Below are 24415 nucleotides of genomic sequence, written 5' to 3'. Positions count from 1 at the left end.
TGAAGAAAGTGGTTCCAATCTGGGGTGCCACTTCATGCCCCGCTCTAAATACATAAGTGTTGTGAGGCACAATTAATGTCTATGAAGTGTTTTTACATTCTAAGATGGGAAAAAGAGGGTAGAAAAAATTAATGGTAATGTGATGGAAGTGATAACTTATTTTATTGTTTGAATTGGTCCAGGGGGAGGGGAGGAAGGACATGACAGATCATAATCCAGGGCCCAGTCCTGCAAACATTACACACGAATACTCCTAATCCTGTGAACAAGGACACTCACTTGAATAAGGGCTGTAGGATTAAGCCCACAACATGTAGGGAGTATTTTAAAATTGTAGTAGTAGTAGTGCACCTCATGCAAATAAAATCAGCAACTTGACTATAGCAAACATTTTAAGTGGGGAGACTGCCCAACTCAAAGTGAAAATCAATGGGAGTTGGGTGCCATAGGCCTCTTTGTAAAGCCCAGCTTTAATTTATTAAATTCAATGTGCCTGATCCTGATCTCATTGAAGTCATTGGGAACTTTGCCATTGACACCAATGGGAACAGGATCAGGTCATGTGGATTTTCAGCATATCTAAGCAGCTACATTCGTTATATTATTTTAAAAATATGTGTGTCATATTAATATTGTAAAGCCATAGAAACACTGGGACAAATTCTGCTCTTATTTCCACCTGTGCAGCCCCATTGACTTCAGTGGGGTTACACAGCTATAAATAAGAGCACAGCTTAAGCCATTGTGTTTTCAGAGATCCGAATACAATTTTGTTAGCTACATGATTTTTATAGAATAATTGTTATGATAGCAAAACCAAACTCCCTACGGGCCTAACCTGTGTCATAGCTGGGTGATCTGAAGTGAGCTCAAGAGGAGAAACAGACTATTCTATTTGTTACAGTGTACCAGATCCCCAGCTGGTGTAAATCAGCACACCTCCTTTGGCTCCAATGGGACTCAATTGACTTCAATGAAGCTACGCTGATTTACGCTATTTGATGATCTGGCCCAGTGTTGCTAACCCAGTGAAGATAAACATTGATGACTGCTCTAGCTAAAGCTTCTCCAGAACTTTGGGGGTTTGTCTGAGTAATGTTCAATCTTGTTTTCTTTCAGAACAAATACAAACAGCAGTTTGAAAAAGAAAAAGGAAAGCCATATGCTAGCACAGCTGATACCCCAGAACTTCGGAGAATTAAGAAAGTGCAAGATCAGCTCAGTGAGGTATGTGCTAGGCCTGATAAATCAAATGAGATATAAATTGGTAAGGGGCTGCATCTCCTGGGTTACATATTTTAACTATTGGCAGTAACCAAATAGATAATGTTGTGCAATCCAGTCTGGAAGCTTAGCAGAAACATTGCCAAGGTCTCTGGTGCAGGAAATGCAGACTCAATGACAAGCTTAAAAGTCTAGAATTCAGTCTGGGATTTAGGCCTTGGCAACAAGGAAGGAGAGATAATGGTCCTTGATCAGCTGGATAATAATTCCAGGTGGCTGTGGCCAAAAGGGGTTTGAAAAACTTTTATCTGAAATTAAAGATAGGATGCTGGGAAAATGTTGATTAAAGTATAAAGCACTGAATTAAATGACACTGCTGGCTACATCCTGTCATTGTTCTGCATGTGGAATTCCTGTTGAAGTCAATGGAAATATTGCCTGAATACTGCAAAATCAGACCTTTCAAAATGTGCTTAAACACTTCTCTTTTCATATAACCACATAACAAACAGCTGCCCTTAATAGACCCTGCTGATGTGCTCTAAAAGGTACTTATTTGCGTTGTTGTAGTCCCATTTCAAGTAGCACTGTGTTAACACAAACTAGGTACCTTTTAGGGAATGTCTACACTGCAATTAAAAACCCATGGCTGGCCTGTGTCAGCTGACTCGGGCTTGCAGGGCTCATGTTAAGGGGCTGTTTAATTGAGATGTAGATGTTTGGGCCTGGGACCCTGCAAGGAGGGAGGGTCCTAGAGCTCAGATGTTTTCTTGATAAATACTTCTCCCAATTAATTGTGTTTGGCATGTCTTGATCTAGGTTAAATATCGTATGGCTGGCGATGTTGCAAAGACTATTTGCCATGTTGATGAAAAAGCAAAGGACATAGAACACGCAAAGAAGGTGTCGCAGCAAGTGAGCAAGGTAAGAGTGTGAGTGACTCTGTGAGAGGGTTGTGGACATCAGTAGCAGCAAGCCATGAGTAAAGTGTGTAGGTCAGGGCCCTAAGAATGATTGTATCAAAATTTCAAAGTAACATAGGAAGATAATTAGCAGAGAAACAACTGAGCAAGAGAGAAAAGTGTTATACTTTGAAATGCTCCTCATTGAGGTAGTCAGTGGGTTTTCTTTGTTAGAGACTTTTTCTTCCTCAACATTTTGAAAAAGCTGGCTATGTACTAACACATTTTAGTGCTTTCCTCAAGCACAGTTAACCAACATGCTGGTCTTTCTGTCCAGGTTTTATACAAACAGAACTGGGAGGAGAATAAGGATAAGTATCTTCTTCCCCCCGATGCTCCAGAGCTTGTGCAGGCAATAAAAAATACGGCAATGTTCAGTAAGGTAAGAGCAGCTTCTGCTCTGGGGCAGTGTAGTGCATGTATCATTGCTAGTGAGTGGTTATTTCATTCCAAGTAATTACTTCCTGACACTTTTTTCTCTCTTTAAGAAACTGTACACAGAAGATTGGGAGCAAGACAAAACATTATTCTACCCATACAATGACAGTCCAGAGTTGAGGAGAGTAGCAAAGGCCCAAAAGGTTCTTAGTGATGTAAGTAGCAAAGCCTAATTGCCCATTTCAATAGAGTGGTGTCACGCTGATTTACCTCTAGAGACTTCTCAGTGGATTTGCATTGGCATAAAACCACTATAAGGGAGTAGAGAATCAGTCCCAAGATCCAGTGTGGATATTTATGAAAACGGTAGTGCTATGTCTGTTGAAAAGCACTGAATGTGTTGAATGTTTATAAAGTCTGAAGAGACTGGCGATTCTGAGTTGTGTTCAGAAGAATTAATGTAATCAAACCGTTACTGGCCCAATCTTCTAGGATGCTGTTTTCAATGGGATATAAGAGTGTTTAACATCTCTCAGGAGACAATGAGAACTTTTCAGGATTGGGCCTATACACCCAGTTCTCCCATGTGTAAAACAGGGATAACAATACTTCCCTACTTCACAGAAATGGTTTAATTCATTAATGTTTATAGAAGCACTTGAAGAACTGAATACCTCCTTGGTTAAGGAGCTATATACGAGATGTCAGTGGATGTTGAGGGCATTCAGCACCTCATAGGATCAGGGCTCTGAAATCCAAACTATTAATGTATTTCAAAAGTCCCCTAGCAGGTTAGTAATTTCTCTCTTTCTTAAAGAACACTGTAGTAGTTACACTGGTTGAGAGAGCTTATTTTGCAGCAGTGGAAATGACTGCTTCTGTTAATGGAAGTGTTAGAGAGGTCAGGAGTAAATGTTCTGTTGTTTATTTAAACAGGCAGTTCCTGTAAATGTTTACTCCTTGAATTATTTCAGATTGTTTACAAAAAGGGGCACGATGAACGAAAATCTAAATACACTTCTCTGCCAGATCCACCTGATGTGGAGCTCGCCAAGAAAGCGACTAAGCAGCGCAGTGATGTGAGTATACTGCACCGCTTTCTCCCAACTAGACATCTTGCTTAAGGATTTGGAGAGGCAGAATCATTTAAGTGCAAATACATTATATACAGGCTGGGTTCAAGAATGAAATAAATAAATAAAGAAAGAAACAAACAGATCAGTCCTCACAAGGGGATCTATGTTTGCCATCTAGTCTTCCATGATGACTGTCAGGGTTTTTTTTCCTCCTCATCTTTTTCAATTCCCATATTCACCCCCCTTCTTCTTTCTTCTCTCCTACACCCCTCTCCCCTTCCTCAATCCTCTCATTCTCCTTCTTTTTCTGTTCTCTCCACCCTCTTTGTACTAGGGGTACGCTATAGAAGGTCATAATGATCAACATAACCACTATGTTGCTTGTTTAAATTCAAATAGCAAAGTGTTTGTATGTATGGGTGCATTTTTGATTATATAATATTTTCTAAGGAGTCCATAATTTGTTCTCAAGGAACACATTTATTTTTCTAGTAGGACTGGATAATTGATCTTTGATTATGAAATGCACCTGTGGGATCTTAAAAATGAACAAGCTGTACTCATGTTGTAGAATATATTTAAATATGAATTTCAATGCAAAATTATTATACACATTATAGAGTCCTTCATTTCAAACATCCTCATGTTCACAGATCTCAGTTAGAAGAAAAGTTTGTCAAACAAGATGTCTTCAGCGTGATTTTGCACACTGAATTAGCTAATGGCAACAAGCAGTGAATCCTTAGGGCATGATTAACAAAGGCCCTGGCACCAGTCATCTCCAGTCTATGTTCTGGTATAGTTAGAGTAAATCAGTACCAAAGAATGCAGGAGATGGGATGGAATATAGAGAGATAAAAGTTCAGCTAAATAAATGGGACTAAGTCATGTAGACTCCTAAGTTAGAAGTAGGATTTTAACTCCGTTCCGAATGTAACTGTGACTAGGGTTACCATATTTAACAAATAAAAAAAGAGGACCCTCCACGGGGTCCTGGCCCCGCCCATTTCCCCACCCCCAGCCCCGCCCCAACTCCGCCCCAACCCCACCCTAACTCCGCCCCCTCCTCCCTCCCACTCCCAGCCACGCGAAAAGGGCTGCCCGAGCGCTACCGGCTTCACGGTTTGCCGGCCAGCCCCCAGACCCTGCGCCCCCAGCCGGCACTTCCCCAGCGCAGCGGAGCCCGGGAGGGGAAGCGCCCAGCCAGGGGCGCAGGGTCTGGAGGCTGCCCGGCAAACCGTGAAGCCGGTAGCGCTCGGGCTTCGGGCAGCCCCCATGCCTCCGGACCCTGCGCCCCCGGCCGGGCACTTCCCCTCCCGGGCTCCGGCGGCGCAGGGTCCGGAGGCATGGGGGCTGCCCGAAGCCCGTAGCGCTCGGCTCTTAAACAGAGCCGAAGAGTCAGGGGAGGAGCAGAGCCGCCGCGGCCGGAGGCTCTGCTCCTCCCCTGACTCTTCGGCTCTGTTTAAGAGCCGAGCTGCCCGAGCGCTACCGGCTTCGGGCAGCCCCCATGCCTCCGGACCCTGCGCCGCCGGAGCCCGGGAGGGGAAGTGCCCAGCCGGCGGCTGGGGTCCGGAGGCAAGGGGGCTGCCTGAAGCCCATAGCGCTCGAGCGGCTCGGCTCTTAAACAGAGCTGAAGAGTCAGGGGAGGAGCAGAGCAGCCGCGGGAGGGGAAGTGCCCGGCCGGCATTTTTCCCGGACATGTTCGACTTTTTGGCAATTCCCCCCGGACGGGGGTTTGATTGCCGAAAAGCCGGACATGTCCGGGAAAAACCGGACGTATGGTAACCCTAACTGTGACTAAAGAGTAGCTGATATATAATCATATTGCTTTGTACTAGTAATTAACTACAGCACAATGTTAAGGAATCACAATTATTGACCCTTGAGGTTGAAAAACCATTGATGAACATAGTGATGAGCTTAGCTATCAGCAGAGAGAAAATATTTTATTTGGAGAAAATTTCTCAGATAGCTGAAGGACCTTACTTCGCAACCTTACTCAAATGTAGCTCAAAAGATAAATGCATGTCAAAAAGACCTTATCATGGAACCAGCAGGAACTAACTGATCACTATATAAAGTTAATGAAATATGAGTAGCAGTCAACAGGCTATATGTAGTTCATGCCAGTGAAAACAAGAGCATTTTGTTAGCATTGTTTTCCATAGCCAGTCTCTATGAGTGGCATAAGAACTGAAGCAGCATGGAAGTGCTCAGATTTTCTGAAGCATGCAAATAAACTGGAGTATCAAAATGTAGCCTGAAGCATGATGGCACCAAGTCAAAACCTTTGCACTGCATCCATTAGGAAACAGATAGGAACTAGACTGGAGCAGACAATAGTTTATTTCTGATGAGCTTGAGTACAAGCTGATAGTAATCATATGCACCATGTAAAGGGTGTGCAAACCCTGCATAAATCTGGGTGGTCCCCTTTGGTTCTGTGACATGTTGTGTCTGCAGTAGCAGGAAATTCTAGTTGAGTCAGTAGGGGAAAATATGTGTGTTAGTGAGAAGTCATGGATCGTAGTTCACAACTGAAGCTGCCTCAGTGCAGAGCATGTACAAGCTGCAGAAAATAAGAGCGCTTGTTATTAAAAGAGATAATTTGATTCACTGAGTAAGCTTTGGAACAAGCAGAGGTGGAATTTTGGCTTGTGGAATTAGTTTCCCTGATAGAATAACACATTGTTTTAGAAATAGGTAAATCAGACTATTAAATCTAATGTATATGAGCAGTATATCTGCACCACCTAAAACACTGTTCAAGAGAAACCAAGACACATTTATAAACATGGAGGTGGATAAATTGAAGTGCACTTAAAAGGACATTGCCTTTCCTCTTATGGTCAATTGTGTAAAAGAGAAAAATGGTGACAATTGCTGGGGGAGGGGAGCAGGATTTGGCAATGATTGAACAATCTAATTTATATTGCCAAAATGCTGGTGTAAATTATAAACAGCTATACATTTTCCAAGCATGGTGCTCATTGTCCAGTGAACTGTAGATGATTTTGGGTGAGAGAGGGAGAGATCCATATATTCTATGTCTAGAATTTTCGAAGTATCCTAAGGTAGATTTCCTTGGGCACTTTTGAAAATTTCAGCTTGTGTATCCTAGAATCTAAGTCAGATTAAACCAAAAGGATCTGCGTCAGTATTCTCCCATAGAGGAGAAAACCAACAGCAAGCAACCTCCATATTGGTGAGAATATTGTTGAATCTAAGTCTTATTTCAGCTAATCAACTGAAAAGGAGTTATGAAGAAGGAGCTAGGCGTTAACCAAGCAATGGAATAATTAAGCCAAAACATCCATGACAATAGCAGATAAAATGGATTTGAGGCACTTGAAAAACTTGAAGCAATTTTTAAAAATAACAAACAGTTTTGAAAACAAACATGTAAGGCAAAAATAAAGGGCTATTCCAGAGAGATTGATATTTTATTTTATTTTAATTCAGTTCATTATAGCAGGATTATAGCCAGACCTGAGCCATTCTTCCCAAACCTGAGCCATTCACAAATCTGAAGAACTGTCCCAGGTTGAGGTGTCATTAGAGGAGGTTTTGGAACAAGTTGATAAATTAAACAGTAATAAGTCAGCAGGACCAGATGGTATTCACCCAAGAGTTCTGAAGGAACTCAAATGTGAAATTGCAGAACTACTGACTGTAGTCTGTAATCTATCATTTAAATCAGCTTCTGTACCACGTGATTGGAGGATAGCTAATGTGACACCAATTTTTAAAAAGGGCTCCAGAGGTGATCCCAGCAATTACAGGCCAGGAAGCCTGACTTCAGTACCAGGCAAACTGATAGAAACTATAGTAAAGAACAGAATGGTCAGACACATAGATGAACATAATTTGTTTGGGAAGAGTCAACATGGGTTTTGTAGAGGGAAATCATGCCTCGCCAATCTACTAGAATTATTTGAGGGGGTCAACAAGCATGTGGACAAGGGGGACCAAGTGGATATAGTGTACTTAGATTTTCAGAAAGTCTTTGACAAGGTCCCTCACCAAAGGCTCTTAAGCAAAGTAAGCTGTCATGGAATAAGAGGGGTGGTCCTCTCATGGATCAATAACTGGTTAAAAGAGGGGAAACAAAGGGTAGGAATTAATGGTCAGTTATCAGAATGGAGAGAGGTAAGTAGTGGTGTCCTCCAGGGGTCTGTACTGGGACCAGTCCTATTTAACATATTCATAAATGATCTGGAAAAAGGGGTAAACAGTGCCGTGGCAAAATTTGCAGACAATACAAAACTACTCAAGATAGTTAAATCCAAAAAAGACTGCAAAGAGTTACAAAGGGATCTCACAAAACTGGGTGACTGGGCAACAAAATGTCTGATGAAATTCAATGTGGATAAATGCAAAGTAATGCACATTGGAAAACATAATCCCAACTATACATATAAAATGATGGGGTCTACATTAGCTGTTACCACTCAAGAAAGAGATCTTGGAGTCATTGTGAATAGTTCTCTGAAAACATCCACTCAATGTGCAGCAGCAGTCAAAAAAGCTAACAGAATGTTGGGAATCATTAAGAAAGGGATAGAAAATAAGACAGAAAATATCTTATTGCTTCTATATAAATCTATGGTACACCCACATCTTGAATACTGCATGCAGATGTGGTCGCCCCATCTCAAAAAGATATATTGGAATTGGAAAAGGTTCAGAAAAGGGCAAGAAAAATGATTAGGGGAATGGAACAGCTTCTGTATGAGGAGAGATTAATAAAACTGGGACTTTTCAGCTTGGAAAAGAGACGACTGGGGCGGAGGTATAGAGATCTATAAAATCATGACTGGTGTGGCGAAAGTAAATAAGGAAGTGTTATTTACTCCTTCTTATAACACAAGAACTAGGGGTCACCAAATGAAATTAATAGGGAGCAGGTTTAAAACAAACAAAAGGAAGTATTTCTTTACATAACGCATAGTCAACCTCTGGAACTCTTTGCCAGAAGATGTTGTGAAGGCCAAGATTATAACAGGGTTAAAAAAAGAACTAGATAAGTTCATGGAGGATAGGTCCATCAATGGCTATTAGCTAGGATGGGCAGGGATGGGGTCCCTAGCCTCTGTTTGCTAGAAACTGGGAATGGGCAACAGGGGATGGATCACTTGATGATTACCTGTTCTGTTCATTCCCTCTGGGGCACCTGGCATTGGCCACTGTTGGAAGACAGGATACTGGGCTAGGTGGACCTTTTGGTCTGACCCAGTATGGCCGTTCTTATGATTAATATACATTATTTCATTTTGTTATAGTTTAAGTACCATGAAGACTATGAAAATAAGATTAAAGGCAAGTGGAGTCAAACTCCTTGCTATGAAGTTGCAGTTGCAAGGACGAATGCTGATAATTTAAGTATGGTAAGAGAGTTATTTAGACACTGGGCCAAATGTATGTTTGTATCCTGTATTTTTATCAACCCTGTAATGCCTGCTATATTTTTTCTGCTTTGTTTATAGTACTTCTCTTTTTTCTATTTAAGCTATATTATGGATGACTATTTTCAATGGTAGTTTATTTGATACATTTTGTTTTCTTTTTCCGTTGCTTACAGAGAAAATACCAGGAAGAGTATGAGCTCATGAAAGACCAAATCTACTTTATGCAAACTGACACTCCAGAGTACCAGGCTAATAAGCGAGTTGGAATTGCTGCCAGTAAAGTAAGTTAAGAATTCCCCCATTTACTTAGTTTGGTTCCACTTCTGCCAAACTTCTGATGACTCCAAATTATATTCAAGAACTTCAGCTGTGAAGCCCCTTTGATACAGAACTTTCTTCCTTGTTCTGTCTGAGACTTCTATTATGGGCCAGATCCTCAGCTGATGTAAATCAATATAATTTCATTGACATCAACAGAGCTATGCAATCGCACCAGCTGAGGATCTGGCCCAATATTTCCCTATTTAAGACATTTCCTAGATCAGTGATTCTCAACCTTTTCTGGTTGACAATCCCTTATTCAATGTCCAAAATTTCTGTGATCTCCTTACAGTTACACTTGTACTCTTATTTTTATAGTATCAATGATAACAATGATACATCTATATAATTTATTTGTGCGTGTATTTCAAGAGGTTGCTGGAGTATACTTGACTTTGAAAGGTAAAGGTGGGGGAATGAGAGGAGGGAGTGGGGGAATGAGATTTTTTTGCTTTAGATTGTAATAAATTTTTCAATGCCTGACAATCTCCCCTGATTGTCTTTTGTGGCGCTGGAAGTATGACCCACTGATTTAGAAACAGAGCCTTGGATCTGTATATATCTGTTTATGGATTATCCAGGGCAATAAGGATTTGACTTTGGAGATTGTCTATTAGAGGGTACAAAGCTTCTTGGGACACACTGAATGAAAGCTGCTACATAAGAACAGTTGGCATTCTGTTGAATGCTATATTCATTATAAAGCAACAGCTTAGTTCAGGGGTGGGCAGACTTTTTGGCCCGAGGTTGCGAAACTGTATGGAGGGCCGGGTAGGGAAGGCTGTGCCTCCCCAAACAGCCTGGCCCCCGCCCCCTATCCGCCCCCTCCCACTTCCTGTCCCCTGACTGCCCCCCTCTGAACTCCTGACCCATCAACCCCCCCCCGCTCCTTGTCCCCCTAACTGCCCCCCGGGACCCCACCCTCTATCCAACCCCTGCTGCTCCCTGTCCCCTGACTGCCCTGACCCCATCCACACCCCTGCCCCCTGACAGGCCCCCCGGGACTCCCACGCCTATCCAACCCACCCTGTTCCCCGTCCCCTGACTGCCCCCCCCGAACCTCCGCCCCATCCAACCGCCCCCTGTCCCCTGACTGCCCCCCCCGGAACCCCCTACCTCTTATTCAACCCCCCCGCTCCCCACCCCCTTCCCATGCCAGAGCCAGCCACGTCACCGTGCTGCCCGGCAGGAACTTGCAGCCCCGCCGCCCAGAGAGCTGGCAGCACGGCAAGTTGAGGCTGAGGGGGAGGGGTGACAGCAGGGGACGGGCTGGGGGCGAGCCTCCCCGGCCAGGAGCTCAAGGGCCGGGTAGGATGGTCCTGCGGACCGGATGTGGCCCGTGGGCCGTAGTTTGCCCACCTCTGGCTTAGTTGCTTAGAAATTATGCTCTTTCTCTGATATTCACTTCGTTTCCAAGAGCAGCCCTTCTGAAAAGGGCTAACCAAGAAGACAGTCCAAATATACTTTTATTTAATTTCTATAGGTGAAATATAAAGAAGACTATGAAAAGAGCAAAGCTACTGCAGATTATAATGTACTTCCTGCTACAGAGAATCCATTGCTGAAACAGCTAAAAGTTTCAGGAAAGCATCTGAGTGATGTAAGTACCATAAAAGTTCAGTTTGAATATTTCAGCTATATGATATAAACCAAGCCCATCAGTTCTTTATGGTATGGGTGCTTGGGGCAGGGAATGTCTTTTTGTTCTGTGTTAGCACAGTGCTTAGCACAGTGGGGTCCTGGTCCATGACTAGGTCTCCTAGGACATACGGTAATACAAATAAATAATAACAATAAATAATAATAATTAATAATCTTCACTGAAGCCTCTTAGTAGTTGCAGGTTGCCGCATGAAGCTTTGTTTACTGTGAGATACACCCACCCAGTCCAACGATACTAACCCTTTAAGAGATAAAGACGGAGGTTTTGGCAAGTTGAGGGAGTAGTTAACTGTTCTCTAATGTCTCCGTGTCATTGTCAGCTGTTACAGCAGTATTTGTGACGGTGTTATAGATCAGAGAGTCATATCCATTCTCCAACAGCTGGACGGAACTTTCATTGGGTGTCTGATGAAGCTAAAAGAAGTAGATTTCTCACATACTCGCATACATAGTTCCCTTCAGTGACGTAATGACAGCCGGGTGCTCCCCAGCTCCGAGCTGTGCCCCTGACACGCTCTTGCCTCTGCCCTGAAGGAGCCTGCCCTAGTTACGCCCTGCCAAGGGTTCAAAAATTATGAGTCAGCCCCCCCTAAAAATCACGAGACAGGCTTAAAAATCAAGAGATATGTTAAAAAATAAATATATTTTGGGTGCTTTTTATTTGCTTTCTGATTTTTGAGCCTTTAGGGAACTCTTAAGTCATGTTTTCAAGCTTTTCTCTCCAACCATGAGGAGCTGAAGTTTACTTAAAAAAAAAAAAAAAAAAAAAAAAAGGCAGCAGAGATTCTCACCTACTCCCATGCCTGGGGCTTTATGAAAAGCACCAATTGCCATGGCACTTGTGATAAAATTGTACGAGATTTGGTAATACTATCGTCTGCCCCTGTCTCCTAATTGCTGAAAGGGATTCTAGGTAGATTCTATCTAGACATGTTCTAGTTTAACATGTTTCATAAAAATTATTCTTCAGAAGCAGAACTGCTGCATAAATTGACTTGTGCTTAACAACCTGAAAAGTAAATCTGAAAATAAAATAGCCTTAACTATAGGTTGTTCCCTGCTCTTCCCCCTTTTGCTTTATATCCTCAGAATTTTCACCAGAGACAGGGATGTACCAAAACCCAGGATCTGAACACCATGACCTTTGGAAAAGTTTGGCTCTGGAATTAGATCTGAACTTTGCATCTGCCCCCTATATATAATGGACTGACACCCTAGAGCCTATCACATGGACATTTCAGCAAAACATAGATACAGATCCAAACTTTGCAGCCTAATCCCATCTCTGCTTTTTACATTAGCAGATTATTGCCTTGTCAAGCTGATGGCTTGCTTTTGTTTCTTAGTGTCATTTCAAAATGTTATCACTAAAGGCTTTAGTCAGAGTATCATTTCTGCTGGTGGAAATGAATGAATTTCCATGAAATCTTCTGTATTACCTGACTTTATTTTCTTTTGCAGAAATTATACAAGGAAGCCTATGAAAAGTCAAAAGCAACAAGCATTAATTATTGTGACACTCCAAAGTTTCAAATTGATAATGTTCTGAAAAACTTCAGTGATGTAAGTATTGTTGTAATTGTTCCTGTATTTCAGACATGACTTTCTCAGTTATATATATTTATAAATATGTGATTTTTTCCTGCAGGTTAAATATAAAGATGCATATCAAAAGAATATTTTGGGACATTATGTAGGAAGCTATGAGAACCCATATCATACACATTACCTGAACGTTGCAGCTATGAAGAGTGATGTAAGTATGACAGTGTTTTTGTTGATTTCACCATACTCTCATTGCAAGGCAAGATCACTTTGCTTACTATCTAATGTCACTTTTATTCCCTAGAAAAATTACAAAGCAGATTACGAGGAGGACAAGACAAAATGCTACTTCCCTCAAACCATAACTCAAGAGTATGAAGTTATAAAGAAATTAGACCAGTGCAAAGATGTAAGTATGTGGCAATAATTATTGAAAGGAAACCAATTAGTTGCAGAAGGGACTCACCCAAAGTCCATGAAAGTCAATTGAAAGATTACTATTGACTTCCATGTGTTTTGGATTATTTGAACATGTGATTTTTAAAGGCCACATTCATATGTATTGTTTTCAGGAGTTTCTCGTGACACCTATTGGTCAGGATGTGCTTAGTCTATTTATTTTTTTCAAAGAGGTGTAACCACAGAAGGCTGCTGCTCTGCTCTATGTAGCGTTTTTCACATCAAATGTTCTAAACACAACTTTGCCCCCAGTTTTCTAATTTTTATAGAATAAATCATAATGAGACCCACTGGATCAGACTATAAATGCCATGTACACCTTGTACGTGGTAGATTGCAGGGCTGCTACTTGCAGGTCAGGTTTCTGTTCCAGATATGGACAGATTACAGAGCTTCCTTTCCAGAGAGATACACATGATATGTTCACAATAAGATCCTTTAATGCAAACCCAAGCTCTGGCTGTTACCAGCTCTGGTAATTTATGTTACTCATGGCGCCACATAGTGGCTAATTATTATCATACAGTTTTATATTCCAGTACAATATGTATCATTACTGGGGGTACAGTTAGTATTTAGTAATGCAATATTACAGTATCTTATTAGATAGCAAACTTTATTTGTATGTATGTATTTGAAACATATTTTATTATTATTCCTCCAGAATACATACAAAAAGCATCCTGATCAAATCAAATTTACACAAGTGACCGATTCTCCAGTACAAGTTCAAGCACAGATCAATACCAAGCAGCTGAGTGAAGTAAGTAGCCTGACAAATTAAGCAAAACATAACAGATCACATTTTCACACTGATTTATGTAAAATATTTCAATGACTCTTTTGTGACTTCCTCTTGTGACAGCTATGCTGTAATAGATCCAGTGCAGGTCAATGAGGTTACAGTAATAAACTATAGATAATGGCATGAGTCTCAAATTCAGATCAAGATTCAGATTTCAAATCCTCCTCAAAGTTGTGTTGTCTGATCTGGAGTTTTGGATCTAGCCCATATTTACCCTGTATTCTGTTACCTCTGTATTTGTCTTACAGCTATAAGCAACTGATCGTTGTCAACCAGAATGTACTAAAAATTATTTACAGTTCTACCTAGGTGTCTGGTTGGCTTCAAATGTTGTTTAATAATAAATTCTGCTAAATGGATTAAGAGGGGAAAGGCAAAAATGCAAATCTCAAAGTATCTACAGTAATTTCTTTGATACTTAGTGGATATCAAAATGGAAGGGTCAGCTCCAGTTATAGTCAGAAATAACATCAGGCCAATATAATGAAACAAAGTACTTTTATTGTTGAACTGTTTTAGGACCAGTTCTACCCTCATTTACCTCCCACTGAAGTCCATGGGATTTACATTTGTGAAAGTGAGGGCATAATTTGGCCCTTCTGGCCTGATACTGCAAAGCGCTGAGCACTTCTTGAAAGATATTGAGTGCCCACAGTTAATATTATCTTCCGTGGAAGCTGAGGGTACTCAGCACTTTGAGGTCTCTTATTCCAGAATAGTTAAACACAGTCTCCTCCCTGCCCCTTCATACTGAGTCTGTTACCGATATTGACATTATATGTTCCTATAAGAAAGCACACATTAATAAAACCCACTTGGAACAGTGGGCCAATTAATCTGGTCCAATTGTCCTTCAACAAAACCTAACTGATGGCCAAATGAGGGCTGCCTCTGCATAGAAGCTCCAGTGCATAGAAAGGGTGGTTAAAAATCTTTTGACAGACTAATCAGCGACTTCTTGTGGTATTGAAAGGATCTGGGAAAATAACTTGAACTTGTGGAGGAGAGATAGCTCAGTGGTTTGAGCATTGGCCTACTAAACCCAGGGTTGTGAGTTCAATCCTTGAGGGGGCCACTTAAGGATCTGGGGCAAAAATCTGTCTGGGGATTGGTCCTGCTTTAAGCAGGGGGTTGGACTAGATGACCTCCTGAGGTCCCTTCCAACCCTGAGATTCTATGATTCCAACTAGAACCTTCACAATGGAGGTCTGTATGGACGAACACGGTACCAGGCACTTGCTCATCAGTTTTAGCTCAGACATCACTCTTCATCATGTGCCAGCTGTATGGCCCTCAGACAGAATAAACCAAGGTGGATTAACAGAATTGCTTGTTGGTCATGTCAAAAAGACATTGGTACTCTTTAACACATGTTCTGTAGAGAGGCAGTGTGTTCTAGTGGATAGAGTACTGGACTGGAACTCAGGAGATCTGGATTATATTCCTGGCTCTGCCCCTGGCCTGCTGGGTGACCTTGGACAAGTCACTTTCCCGCTCTGTGCCTCAGTTTCCCCATCTGTATAATGGGAATAATTATCCTACCTCTTTTGTAAAGTGCTTTGAGATGTGTGGATGAAAAGTACTGTATTAGAGATTGGTGGTGTTATATGTTGAATGTGTTTCTATTATATTTTGTCATAATTACTTCAAGAAAAAACAATGAAATTCTTCTGTGTCCAGGAAAAAAGGACAGTTCATGTGGGATTGGTCCCATATTATTTATTCGTTTTTAACAATGATCACAAACAATTGATTTATACTGCTAGGTCCTGATTGAAAGCCCACTGAAGTCAACGGAAAAGGCCCATAATTCTGCTGTGTTTGTTTTTGCAGCAAAGAATTGTGGACACTTAAAATAATGATATAAATGTAACAGAATACTCGTAAGATGACATATTAAACTGATTAACTTTTTGCTTTAAAAATTGGAGTGAATTTAGTGCTTGTAAGAGCAAAGAACTGGTTAGATCCAGACACTTTAAGGTCAAGCATTGTGCAAGCTTCTATATATATATTTCTGCCAACGCATCCCAATCCTGAAATGTAACACCTGTGCTATTCTAGTCCTGGATCTCGACCGAACTAACACTCCCAACTGAGTGGATTTAGTGCACGGACAGGAACCAGAATGAGATCATCAGTCTCATTTTCACTTGTGATTTAATTAAGATGGGAATCTATTTCTTCACAGGGGAAAGGCTAGTGCATTTACACACTGCGTTTTCTACTTTCTTGCCTTTCTACTTGATATGCAAAAATAAAAATCTGTTTCAAAAATGTTACTTAAGTAGAACTGAGCTGAATTACTGATAACAAATGTAACTGTTTCAGACCTGGCTAAGGATTCTTATTCTTAAAGTAAAAAATTCTGGCCTAGCTGTTTAACTTGCATTAGTGAGTGCACTAAAGACAGAGAACTAGAGTGTCAACTGGTGTAAACTGGCGTAGTTCCACTGAAATCAGTGGGACTATGCTGATTCACAGCAGCTGAGGTTTTGGCTCATAGAGTGAGGATATATCTCAAATTCAGATAAGCAAAAAACAGGAAAAACAGAATATTGTAAAACTGAAATTTGATCTGAAACAAAAATTTACCCTCTTGTTTACCTCTTGTATTAACCAATCACTGTGACCTATCTATTGTCCCATGGACTGTACCTTTCTTATTTGAATATTTCTGATTGTTTTTAGTTGAATTATAAAGCTAAACACGAAAATGAGAAATTCAAATGCCACATGCCACCAGACGCTCCATTATTCCTCCAGTCCAGAGTCAATGCATATAATCTGAGTGATGTAAGTATTAATGTAACACCTGCCTGTAGATGACACGAAACATTCATAACAAAGCATTTAGACTTGCACCTGGAGTAAGAACTCTAAATAATACTGATGACAAGAATAAATATTAGGAGATGTGAAAAAACTCCAGATAACTAATAAATTATATGTGTTCCATAGCACCTAGTAGAACCACTTATGGATCAGGTCCCCACTGAGCTGTACAAAATCAGAACAAAAAGGCGGTCCCTGCCCCAAGGAGCTTACAATCTAAATATAAGACAAGAGGCAACAGATAGATACAGACAGAGGGAGGAACACAGGTGAACAATGAGATAGTGATGGGCAGTGGTCACAGCTCACCAGCAGCCTAACCATTGTCAGTATAAAATGGATGGCCTTAAAGTGGAAATCAGTTATCTTTACACCCACTTCAACAACGGTGCAAAATAGTCTTTGTGTAAAAGAGAAGTAAGCTTGAAAAGTTTGATATGATAAACTGGGTTTAAATTAATGTTCTAAACAAGCAACATGTTAATTAGAGGCTCAAAATATTGACCGTTATTTTATCCTCTAATTGATGGATTAGTAGTTGATGTCATATCTTACTTCATTTATTTTCATGTCCGCAGAACTGGTACAAGTATGACTGGGAGAGGTCTAAAGCTAAAAAATTTGAAATCAAAGTTGATGCAATTCCACTTCTTGCAGCTAAAGCTAACAGTAAAATTGCAAGCGATGTAAGTATGAAATATGAATGTAGCTGAAGTAGTTTAGTTGTAAATGTGAAGCGTGGTTTCACATATATGTTCTCACTGTGCAGGTGGCATATAAGAAAGACTATGAACTAAGTAAAGGGAAAATGATTGGAGCCCTGAGCATTCATGATGATCCCAAGATGTTACATTCTGCAAAGGTGGCCAAACAGCAGAGTGATGTAAGTGTCTTTCTTTTATCGTTGTTGTTTATTCATTTATATACTGTGTGCTAGGCCTTTTATAGACATATCAGAGACAAAAGCTCAGCTCTAAGCCACTTACAGGCTAATTTAGAAAATGTAAAGGTAGGTGGGGGAATGGCTCTTCTCCAGCCCTCCCCATGCACCAGCTGTTTGTGTCTCATGCAGAACCCTTATTCTGCATGCAGAGCTGTGATACCACCTACACTCTGGCACTGCTGATGGTGTCTGGTCCCTCCCCACAACATAGCATCCCTGAGAGTCCTCAGTGTGCAGTCCCAATTAACTATGGGTGAAATTCTATCCAGAATGTGGCTTGTTTGTGTAACAGATTAATAAGGTGTATGTCACATCCCTCTCTACTGGGTAATACATATGAAGGATAACAGGCTACTACTGCTGCCAGGTAATGAAATTGCTCCCTTAGCTCAAGTGCTAAAGGTCTGTGCTCTGGTGTTGGACACTCTTGGCTTAAATCTGTCTGACAGCTAATGGTGGAGGTCATCACATTTGCTGATATAACAGTAGTTTCAAAATATAGATTAATGACAGCAAATTATTTACCATTTCGTATCTGAGGAACTTCTTTTAAAATAATATTCTGTGCCTTATAATTCCATCTGTTTCTAATACATCTCATGGAGTTAGCAGATATTGAACTTATTTAAAACATTTGATGTTGCCAGGAGGTAACTTTCTTCTGAAAAGAATATCTGTTTTTACAAAACTGTTTTCTGTGTTAATCCAAAACATATGTATTGAATTCCTTTCCACAGCATGAGTACAAGAAGGGCTATGAATTGTCAAAGAGCAGATATACAGCACCTCTGGACATGATTCCAATCACTCAGGCTAAGATATCTCAGGCTATCGCGAGTGGCATAGACTACAAGCATCTCCTACATAATTACTCTTATCCTCCTGACAGTATTAATGTGGAACTTGCAAAGAAGGCCTATTCTATGCAGAGTGATGTAAGTGGTCATGCTTTGATATGTGTGGTATTATGGACCAGTTCTATGAAGGTTCTGCTGATGCAAATGGGTTATTTACAATTCACTGTACGTGAAGTGTGAGTGCAAAGCATGCTGGTAGTTAGCATAAGTGCTGAAAATACAAAGCCTTCTAGAAATATATGATATTGACTAAAAGTATGTGTGCTATTACTGACCAGTTCTGTCAATGTAACTAATGTGGAGATCAGGGCTGGCTCCAGGTTTTCTGCTGCCCCAAGCGGCAAAAAAAAAAAAAAAAAAAAAAGCCGCGGCAGTGCAGTTCAGCAGTGGGTTCTTCGCTCCCTTTCTTCCCTCAAAGAGGAAGAGAGGGACTGAGGGACTTGCCGCCGAATTCCCGCCGAAGACCCGGACATGCTGCCCCAATAGCAGGCATAGTGCCGCCCCCTGGTATTGGCTGCCCCAAGCACCTGCTTCTTTAGCTGGTGCCTGGAGCCGGCCCTGGTGGAGATGCTCAAGGCTACAAATACTGTATGTGAAAAGGATTGTCTTAGATATGCACTGAAAAATGATATGCAAGAGTGACCTCTAAGGCAGAATGTACAGCTGCTAACTTGATTTTCTCTTTTAATGAATTTTCAGTAAACTGGCTGTGCATGTATTATGGAGTCATGATAGTGACTTTGCAGTTCAAGTTGTAAATTACTTTCCATTATAAACCTTATTTTGACCTAAGTCACACCCCTACTCTAACTTTCTCAAAAAACAATCAGAAGTCTTCTTCATCTGAAATGTTTGATTGGTTGCCATGGTTCAGGGCAAGCTTCACCTCTGACCCCTTCCTTCATCTCTCTGAGTTGGCCCCCTCTAGGTCTTAGGCCTAAAGCCTTCACCTGCATTGTGGTGGAATTCCACAATTCTCCCACTCTTAGACTAGGTCTCCAGACCCCATTGTACTATAAACCTGAGGGTGAAGGCCATGCCCCCTCTGTGCCCTCAGGCCTGCCAAGGGACCCTTATTGGAAATGGGAAGAATCCTGACTCACTCCTCTTTTAGTGCCAGATGTAGAAAAGATGAGATGAGGGGAGCCATAAGCCATGTGAAACATAGAGGCAAACCCCCTCATCATGCAGTTTTTCCACAAAGGAAAAATCCCTTCCAGACCCTGGAACTGGTGATCAACCCTGCTGCTGGCATCACCAGAGATCCAGCATACTAGTTTAAGGGTGCGAAGGGAAACAGGAAGCCCACAATGGCTACTCTACCCAGACAGCAACCGATATCAATCCCTGTCCCCTCCCTCCACCACCACCAGAAAGGAGCCAATCACTAGCCCTGCACCACGTGTACCATCCATTGGCCCAGGCCCAGATTCAGCATGTGACACCCCCCCTCCTCTCCCTCCCTGGAGCAGGGGGAGAGAAGAGAAGAAACAGCCCCAACATACTGAAGGCAAAGTGTGTGTGTGGGAGGTGGGGGTCAGGAAAGGAGAGGTGCTCATGTAACACTCTCAGTTGAGATCTCTCCCCCAACCCCAAAATGTGTCTCCACTGCTAGCAGCCCCACCAAGGCCCCACTCAGGTAGCAAGATGAGCTGTTAGTTTATAAGCATTATTATGGCTCTTATTACCATAGCAATTGAGTACCTGAACAGTACAAAAGATAACTCTTTGTTTAAGGTATAGGTATTCCCAACCTTAATTATACCTTTGCAAAGGTCTTCTTTCGTGAATAGAATACAGTGAAGCCCCTTTAATGGGAACCAAGTGAATGCATTCAAGTTAACAGGAGATTCATGAATGCATTCAAGGGAGCACAGATATCTAAACTTTTATCACGAAGGAAGCAGCCTATCATGCTGATGGTGTAATAAAGATATAGAGGCCTCTCTATATTTTGTAAGGACATTCCCCTCTTTCCCCTTTGCCTCCTAGGCAATTCCAGTTTTGTTGATATAAAAATTAACATTTCAAGCTTCCTTACAGCTATGACTGTTTGAAACATGGATAATTCAGACCAATGTAAGTGTTCTCTTTTCATTGAACTCCTCATTTGTCTTTCTGTTCCAGAATGAATATAAATCTGACTACAATAGCTGGATGAAAGGTTGTGGCTGGGTGCCATTTGGGTCCATGGAAGCAGAGAAGGCTAAGAGAGCTACAGACATTCTCAATGAGGTAAAGAAATGCAATGTGATTAAATTAATTACTATTCCAATCGAGTGCACACCAGAGCAATATTAAGGCAACAAGGCACTACTCTTCACACTGTATATCATGCTGTTCATTTACATGTGAAATACCCTTTCAAGTAATCCATGCCTTTAATGGAATTCCCTGCAAGATCAGTCCAGTGGGTAACGAGTATTTGATACGAATACTGATATTCACCAATATTAAAAACACACGTTCTTTCATATATTGGTTTCCTCCTACACAATATTTAAGTGCTCTTGTTACTGAGTAGTGTTTGGGACTATAAAGAGCCAAGAGTTCCTGGAGGCGGAACATCGTTCCTGCTAGTTCTGAGTGTCACTGACACAAAGAGGGCCGGGCCCGCTTTCCACCATTGTTTTGAACCAACAAGAAAGAAAAAACTAGGCAAGACAAGAAGATTTCCTTCAGATCTTCCTGAGGTTGAAAAGGCAGCTCAGCAAAATTTGCTCCGTTTTTAGATCACAACCATCATCAGCAGAGAATCAGAGAGCTGCCATTATTTCATATTTCACATACGATAGGCTGAAGTTAGACAGGAGAGTTGTAGTGAACAAAAATAAACTTAATGATTGGTGGATATCCTGCCACCAATCTGCATTCAAATTCATCTTGACTTCTACTAACACTGCAGGATATGGTCTGATGTCTTCTTTTAGGAGTAAATTAGGCACACCACACATCCAATGGCAAGTGCTTATATAATTTTCTGAGGCCTGCAATGAAACTTTACTTAACGGCAAATTTGATGGTTTGGTCCAGGTTTGCAATTTATGCATATGGATGTTTTTTCTCCAGTTGTCTTTTTCACCTACACTTGTCTGTTTGCGATTACTTTTTGACTTCAATGGGATGATGGATAAATGACTAAGCTGAAAATAATCATCATAGTATGATCACTATCATTATAGATTGCAATATGATGCATAGGAAATGGAAGATACTGGACCAAATTCTATTTTTTCTCATGCCTGTGCAACCCAGTGAAGGCTATGAGGTTGTAAAGGAGTAAAGAAAGCAGAATAGGGTCAAGAGCTTCCATTAGTGCCAATGGAAGATACGCACCAAGGTCAACATTTTAAAGTGTGTGCACTTATGTTGCGTGTGCAAAATATGCACACGAGAGCATGAACTGGTAACAAAAGTGTGCAAAATCATATCTCTCCGTATGCTTTTCCATTTTGAAAGTACAGCGGCATGTTCATACACACAAATGTTGCAAATGCAACACAGTAATTGTTTGTTTATGAAAATACCTAATGTCACTACGATTAAAATTTTCTTTGTATATAAGGACACATCTGATGTAAAATTACATTGTTATCCTATGTTCACTTTTGCAAAGAGGTGCAATGGAAATAGATTAAAAGGTGTTTTTAGCCATCAAGGAAATGTAACATTGACTTTTTATTTTCTGAACAGAAAAAATATCGCCAGCATCCGGACACTATTAAATATACCCAGATTGAAGATGAGCCTGTTATAGTACAGGCTAAAATCAACCAGGCCCAGAGGAGTGATGTAAGTGCTGATATTTCTAGTGGACTTATATACATTAACAAATTGAATTCTGAAGTCAAATGCGCCAGTTCACCTCTTCTCAAAGTGCTATCAGACAAATCCTGCCCCTCCCTTCATTGGTGTGGATGTCCCCACATGCAGTGCAGTCAATGTGGTTCCACTGCACAAGAGGCAAATTCAGCCCTGGTTCAGGCAGGTGAAACTTAATTCAAGTAATCCGAGTTTCCTCGGCGATACCTATACACAAGACCTCCCCTTACTGAGTGCCTTTTATCTTAAGGGCACTCATGAAATTATCCTCAAATGTACTGAATACAATTCATTGTGTTACCAGAAAATAACATCTGTTGGGGAACCAGATTTTGTCAGTCACTCAAATGGTTGGTTACCACAGGTTTGAGAATATGTGTGTACATGTAGGTATTATACTCTCTCAGTGAAATTATGGCCCTGTTGAAGTTAATGGGCGTTTTGCCATTCACTTCAATGGGCCTAGGATTTCACCTTTTAAATAACAGTATTGTATACATAAAAGTATTACTATTATGTAAGATGCTATATGACTCAGCATGTTTTAAGCATTTATAATTTATAAGCATTTGACTGACAAATTTATTTTTTACTTTCTGTTGCAGATATTATATAAAGCCAAAGGTGAGGCTATAATTCACAATTATCACCTACCTCCAGACATGCCCCAGTTTATCCAGGCTAAAGTTAATGCCTACAATATTAGTGATGTAAGTTTACGTTGGAGTAAGAGCACTTGATTTAACATAAAGTAATGGAGGCTTAGATTTTTATTTCAAAAGTGACATTTTCTTCCAGAACTACTACAAAATGGACATGGAAGACTTAAAATCAAAAGGATATGACCTAAGAAATGATGCTATTTCTATCCGAGTTGCCAAGGCTGCTAGACAGGCTGCCAGCGATGTATGTACATCCCATTTCATGTAACTATTAGTTACATGTAGTGATGATTTATTTTAAAATTGGTTGCATTTCTATTAAATCTGAGGGATTGTTTATTGAGGTGGGGTTTTATTGAATTCTTTGCTGGGTTATTTTTCTGAACGCTTTAATAGACAGTGAGTCTGTTTTTAAATTATTGTTTTGTTACTTAACTAATGTATTTTAATGATACATAAGTGTCAAGAAAAATCTGACACTCATTTTTAACACACATTGAATAAATAAAACATCACCAACTCTACTGTAATGAAGAGAGACAATGAGGTCTCCTGTTCTAGTCACAGTCCTGTGTCCAAGGAATACCGGAGTTATTATCATGACTCTGTCAGTAATTGGAGCCTGGTCTTAAAGTCATGGAAAGACTCCCAATGACTTCAGTGGGCTTTGGAACAGATTCTTGGTGTGTAACCTTGGGGAAGTCACTTAATATACCTCTGACTTCCCTCCTCCTCCATGTGCAGTATTGGGATAATAATACCTACCTTGGGGTGGGGGTGGGGGGAAGCTGTGAGGATTAATTAGTTAATATTTGTACAGCAATGAAAATGTAAAGAGATATAAGTATTAAGTTTTATTATGATTATTTTAATGATAAACAATTACATTTGTTGCAATTTAATAATTATAATTTCCCTAGAATTGCTTCCTTATAAATGGGGGTTCTTTTTTTTTTGGGCTTTTTGTACACTGCAAAAAAGGGGGCTATTAAGGTGTAACAATACGTGTTTCTTACAAATTGCTTCCTTATAAATGGGGGTTTAAATTGCTCACTAAAGAAAGTGTATTTTATGTCTGATTGTGCTTTGACAGGTCCACTATAAAAAAGACTATGAACTTGCCAAGGGTAAACTTGTTGGCTTCCAGAGCCTCCAGGATGACCCCAAACTGGTTCACTATATGAATATAGCCAAGATGCAGTCCGAGCGGGAATACAAGAAAGATTATGAGAAAACAAAAACCAAATACAACATCCCATTAGATATGGTCAATGTTGTGGCTGCCAGGCAGGCTCAGGACATTGCCAGCAATGTTAATTACAAGCAGCTGATCCACAATTACACTTACTTACCTGATGCAATGAACTTGGAACTCTCCAAAAACATGATGCAGATACAGAGTAATGTAAGTAACATGCTTCTTTGTACAGAATGTACCCAGAGGGATCAGGCAAAG

The 24415-nt window shown here is 40.7% G+C and overlaps 1 protein-coding gene across 1 annotated transcript in view; it reads left to right on the top strand.

The window, feature by feature from the left end:
* NEB (nebulin) overlaps positions 1-24415 on the top strand; it is a 201774-nt gene that overhangs the window by 5710 nt on the left and 171649 nt on the right. The window contains exons 4-24 of the mRNA XM_065413682.1: positions 1120-1227; positions 2044-2148; positions 2464-2568; positions 2675-2779; positions 3539-3643; positions 8923-9027; positions 9222-9329; positions 10853-10969; positions 12493-12594; positions 12680-12787; positions 12881-12985; positions 13700-13798; positions 16532-16636; positions 17254-17361; positions 17445-17558; positions 18356-18553; positions 20603-20710; positions 22169-22267; positions 22903-23007; positions 23096-23203; positions 24053-24364. Of these exons, the coding sequence (XP_065269754.1) occupies positions 1120-1227; positions 2044-2148; positions 2464-2568; positions 2675-2779; positions 3539-3643; positions 8923-9027; positions 9222-9329; positions 10853-10969; positions 12493-12594; positions 12680-12787; positions 12881-12985; positions 13700-13798; positions 16532-16636; positions 17254-17361; positions 17445-17558; positions 18356-18553; positions 20603-20710; positions 22169-22267; positions 22903-23007; positions 23096-23203; positions 24053-24364 (2529 nt within the window). The remainder of the gene's footprint in view (positions 1-1119; positions 1228-2043; positions 2149-2463; positions 2569-2674; positions 2780-3538; positions 3644-8922; positions 9028-9221; positions 9330-10852; positions 10970-12492; positions 12595-12679; positions 12788-12880; positions 12986-13699; positions 13799-16531; positions 16637-17253; positions 17362-17444; positions 17559-18355; positions 18554-20602; positions 20711-22168; positions 22268-22902; positions 23008-23095; positions 23204-24052; positions 24365-24415) is intronic.

The sequence above is a fragment of the Emys orbicularis genome, chromosome 11, assembly GCF_028017835.1.
Source record: "Emys orbicularis isolate rEmyOrb1 chromosome 11, rEmyOrb1.hap1, whole genome shotgun sequence".
Taxonomy (NCBI): domain Eukaryota; kingdom Metazoa; phylum Chordata; order Testudines; family Emydidae; genus Emys; species Emys orbicularis.
Note: the sequence above shows the minus strand (reverse complement) of the source record. Positions and strands in the feature narration are given on the sequence as shown.